A 4,808-nucleotide genomic window follows, 5' to 3' on the forward strand; every position below is an offset into this window, starting at 1 on the left:
AACCCAAACCATTCTGTGATTACCAAATGGTCAGATTATGGGATGATGACAGAAGAATTGTTTGGGCAAAGCAAAAGAAAAATATAACTTATGTTCCACAGAGACAATTAGGTGTTGCTTAGTATGTTGTTCTTCATTCCCGCTGATTTCTGATTTAGATGAGATTATTAGTTGTTGTCTTGTTTTCTTTGATGTAGCTCACATATATTAAACAAGGGGCTTGGGGAAAAGCACGTAATCTGCCAAGGTCCAGTATAGGTAATGTTACAACAGTAGGGATTTCTCTAATTAAGAAAGGCAGTTACTTACAGAACTGTTTTTTCAGAACACGGCAAAACATTTTTTCCCTTTGCATCTCACAGGTCAGTAATGAGCCATATATTATACAGTATGCCTTAAAAGAAAGTTCCAGTTAGCAAGAACTTAACGGGTTACTTGGACCTCAATGTTTTGGTTCTGTTTTGCTGAATATAAGATCATAAGTAATTGGGAAATATTTTTTCCTTCCTACCCTCCTCCCTCAGATTTCTTGTAACCTGAAGGCTAAATAATAGTTTCTAATAACTTCTGTGTTTCTCTTCTGTGGGGCTGTAAGAATTACTGAGAACCATCTGGAGTAGTACCACGAGTATTTTTTTTTTTCATACAGGACATCATGGCAGCCCATCAGTACAAAAAACCTTCTGAAGAAAGAAACCGCAGAAGCACCCAAAATGATACTCAAACATCTCAAGGCCAGTGGGGAAGAGCATGGTGAGAGAAGCTGATGACCCTAATTAGTAATTGCGTTTCAAATTGGTTCATACTTGCATTTCTAGATGCTACATGCCTTTTAAACTTAACTCTATGAATAACAGATTGTTGCATTGCCCTTCCATTGAAAGCTCATGGGTAATGAGCTGTAGAAAAAGATGCCAAAGAAGAGTTCTTCAAGATTTTTAAGACAGAGAGTTTGACAGATGGCTTGGGTTAAAACACAGTCCTTGCAAAAAAGAAAAACAAATCATAAACATCAGTGAAATTTGTAGATCTTTCAAGGGCTGAGCAAAATATTTCCTGAGATTTGGAAAACAGGCATCTGTGGTATTGCCAGGTTTCATCTCTTGCTGTAGCAAGATTTGTGACTCATCTCCCTGTTCCCAAAGACTTGTGCAAATACTAGTATTGTATTGCAGCTGGAAACAGCCAGGGGTGTTTATGTAGCTTGCTACTACAAGCCGTGTGTGGTAGAGGAAGCTCAGCTTCTGGCTGGCCAGGGTCTGTCTTTTCTGTGTTTCCAAGTTATGCATAATACTGTCGTGATGCTGTTACCACTTCCAACTGAACACTCTACCGGTTACACCCGTGATTGCTGTCAAAAACATGAGGGCTGTAATTATAATCTGCCTTTCAGAGGGGAGATAGTATCTGTTCATAGTTCTGTAACACTGTGGTAAAGTATGTAACACACTGAGTTTCTTACAGCTATTTGATCCAAAGAAATGTATGTGCCCCAAAAATGTTTTCAGTTTTCAACTGGTTAGTCTAGAAGGTCTGACTTAATCAAACCACACTGTTCCAACTGATCGCTGGGAAGAAAAATTGCTCTGTTCTGGATTACAGGGAGGTTGACTGGTTTTCCCTGGCAAGCATCCTTTTCCTGCTCATGTTTGCACCACTCCTTGTATACTACTTCATCATGTCCTGTGACCAGTACCAGTGCTCTCTGATTGATCCGCTCATTGACTTGCTCACGGGGAACAAACATCTGTCTGACATCTGGAACAAGACTCCTACACTGACCTATAGGGCTGCTGGCATCTATACCATTTGGGTTGCTTTCCAGGTATGTTACCCAGTTAGGACATAGATGTAGCAGCTGGTTTTTAAAACAGGTGTTTTGATTATTTCTTTTACACAACGGATAATGGAATGTTGCACTGGCTTTTACTCATTGGTGTTTCTCATTTTCCATGGCTTTCTGGAATCCAAATGAAGCTTATGCACTCGAAAAATAAATATGTAGGGAATATACACAAATGTTCCTTGAGTGGCACATTCCTTGAAGTGGTTTTTAAGAAAAAGCAACTATGTAACAAAAACACCCATTTGTTCTAAATTAATACACAATAAATATGTCATAAACTAACACTGCCGAAGGGCTGATATTTTGCATAGACAGTGGAAGAAAATTGACATTTATGAAAAATAACTGCCATTTGCAAAATATCTTCAAACTTATCCAACTACTCCAGTTTTTCTCCAAACTGGAAAACAAATTAATGTGGAACACAGATGAAGTTGAAAATAAAGGGATAAGGACCTGAATCTGGTTAACAACTGTCCTGCCTCCCCACCAAAAAAGGATGACAACCATACATGAAGTACATCTTTAGAATTGTTTGGTAGCTTGGATGTATTACTAGTCTAAAATCACAACAGCTAAATCTTGCCACGTTTTCTTATCCAATTTTTAACTGAAACTGCCGTGGGTTACATTTGCTATGTGTATGAAAGGGATAGTGGTTTGGGGGGCTTTGTATTGTCTGGTTTTGCTGTTAATGCATTCTGCCTCTTCTAGGTGATTTTGTACCTGTTCATTCCTGACTTCTGCCATAAATTTCTTCCTGGATATGCAGGAGGTGTACAAGAAGGTGCTGTCACCCCTGCTGGTACGTTCTTCCTTAGAATGTATGCACACTGTCTTTAAAAATTATTGGATTTTGTGTAGTTACAGTCTTTAACCCATATGTATCTGGAGGAAATGTGGACGTAAATGCTTTCGCCTTCCTCTCATGTTTACTTCAAAGAAAAATAAGAAACCATGTCATCTTTTAGAATAAGTGATAGAATTTCTGTCTGTTGCTCTCAGTAAAACTGTTGATATGGCAGGCACCAAGCCAGTAACGGAAAATACCAGACTGATAATTTTGGTGCTTAAAATCAAGTCAGTGGACTATCGCTAGTATTTGTCAGTGCAGTTGCAGCTGCTGAAGGTAAGTTAGCCCAAGAGACTTGAACAAAATGTGTCATGTGAACTCAGTGTGAGAAAGGGTAACTTATTGCCTTAGTCGGTTTTAGGGGAGTTTCCAAATCCACTGTTTTGTGAAGTGAGAGTGAGGAGAAAAATTCAGCCTAAAAAAGCCTGATGGTTACAGCAGAGCCTATTGAAACTTGCAGAGGAGTGCCACAAGGTATTTAATTGGGAGGATGAGGAGATTGAGGCTGTTTTATGAGCACCTGATTGAGCTTCTAGCTGTTGTGTGCTTATCCATATTAATAAAAGCTGTACTGCTGCAATGTTGGCAACATTCAATCTTGTTCTTCCTATTTTAGGCATAGTGAATAAGTATGAAATCAATGGACTTCAGGCTTGGATCATTACCCACGTGCTTTGGTTTGCAAATGCCTATTACTTCCACTGGTTCTCACCCACCATCATTTTTGACAACTGGATTCCTCTCCTGTGGTGTGCCAATGTCCTGGGATATGCAGTTTCCACATTTGCAATGATTAAAAGCTACTTTTTCCCTACCAATGCCAAAGACTGGTATGTGGGTTTTAATAATGAGAGAAGACGAGGTAATCAGACATCTAAATTGAATGCTGCACAGAATAATAAGGGCAGAATGTTTTTTGCTGACGCAGATAGACAGGCCAGTGTATGACTGGTTCCTTGCTTTGTTAGCACCATCCTGTTGCACGCTGTGTCGTGCGACTGGCAGCCTCGGTGTCACAGATACTTAGCTGTCACAAATAGGATGGATGTAAGGTTGTAGTTGAGCTGTTCAAAAGTGTTACCAAGGATAATCTAGGGTACCTCTGAGCTAAAACTCCTCTCTACTAATGTAATGCTTTGGTTGGATCAATTTTGTGTTACCTTGCGCAACACGATATGGTTTTATGATTTTTGTTATCATTACATCAGGTAAATCTAAAATGTATAGTCAGAGTAGGAATTACCCATACTTGTGTATAACTACATACATTTCTAATTTTTTATGTTTTCCAGCAAATTCACTGGCAACTTCTTTTATGACTACATGATGGGTATTGAATTTAACCCTCGAATAGGAAAGTGGTTTGATTTCAAGCTGTTCTTCAACGGGCGCCCTGGTATTGTAGCCTGGACTCTAATTAACCTTTCTTATGCTGCTAAACAACAGGAGCTGTATGGTCAAGTAACCAACTCCATGATCCTTGTCAACATCCTTCAGGTAAATTCAGAGGAGGAAAATAGGAACGCAATGTAGAAATAAACTAGTATTCGGTTAGAAAAAACTATTTGCATTGGAATTGAATTTACACAATTTTTTCCTGGCCTGAACAACCTTAGTCAGTGATGATGACTTGCTTCTTTGGACACTGGTGTTCATTTCTTTGGACACCAGTAATTCATTCAGCGTGACACTGTAGACAGAATGCTGTATTCATTCAGGGTACCGCCAGCGGCATGGTCACGTCTGCACCAGCAGGTTTCAGATTTCAAACTTCAACGAAGAGGTACTTTTCTGAGCCTAAGTTCTGGAAACAGGCATGGCCTGGTCTTGAGTCCAAAGAGAACAGTGACAAATTCCGTGGCTTTAGTGGGAGTAAGACTGGGCAGGGTTTTTTCTGAGGGCAGCACTGCGCCTAACTTTTTTTTTACTCTGTGTGGGTGTGTGAGACGTACAGAGCCGCAGGTGTCTCCACACCTGAAAACAGCCACTCGGGGGCTGTGCTTTCTGCTCATTAGTATGTGTAAATGGAAGCCCGCTCAACGGGAGCTGTAGCCCCCCTCCCTGTTAGCACGGAACTCCTTAAGCTATCGGTGACGAGTGGCGTTCCTC

At 40.2% G+C, this 4,808-nt stretch overlaps 1 protein-coding gene across 1 annotated transcript; it reads left to right on the forward strand.

Annotated features, from left to right (window-relative positions):
* Positions 1–655: 655 nt before the first annotated feature.
* On the forward strand, positions 656–4,196 carry DHCR7 (7-dehydrocholesterol reductase; the record flags this gene model as incomplete). The annotated part of the gene is made up of 5 exons (XM_010152110.1): positions 656–753; positions 1,603–1,825; positions 2,561–2,651; positions 3,316–3,529; positions 3,992–4,196. Coding segments are annotated over exons 1-5 (831 nt in total), but the record flags the coding sequence as incomplete, so codon positions are not given.
* Positions 4,197–4,808: the final 612 nt, after the last annotated feature.

The sequence above is a fragment of the Eurypyga helias genome, unplaced genomic scaffold (genome assembly GCF_000690775.1).
Source record: "Eurypyga helias isolate BGI_N326 unplaced genomic scaffold, ASM69077v1 Scaffold50435, whole genome shotgun sequence".
NCBI classification, from domain to species: Eukaryota; Metazoa; Chordata; class Aves; order Eurypygiformes; family Eurypygidae; genus Eurypyga; species Eurypyga helias.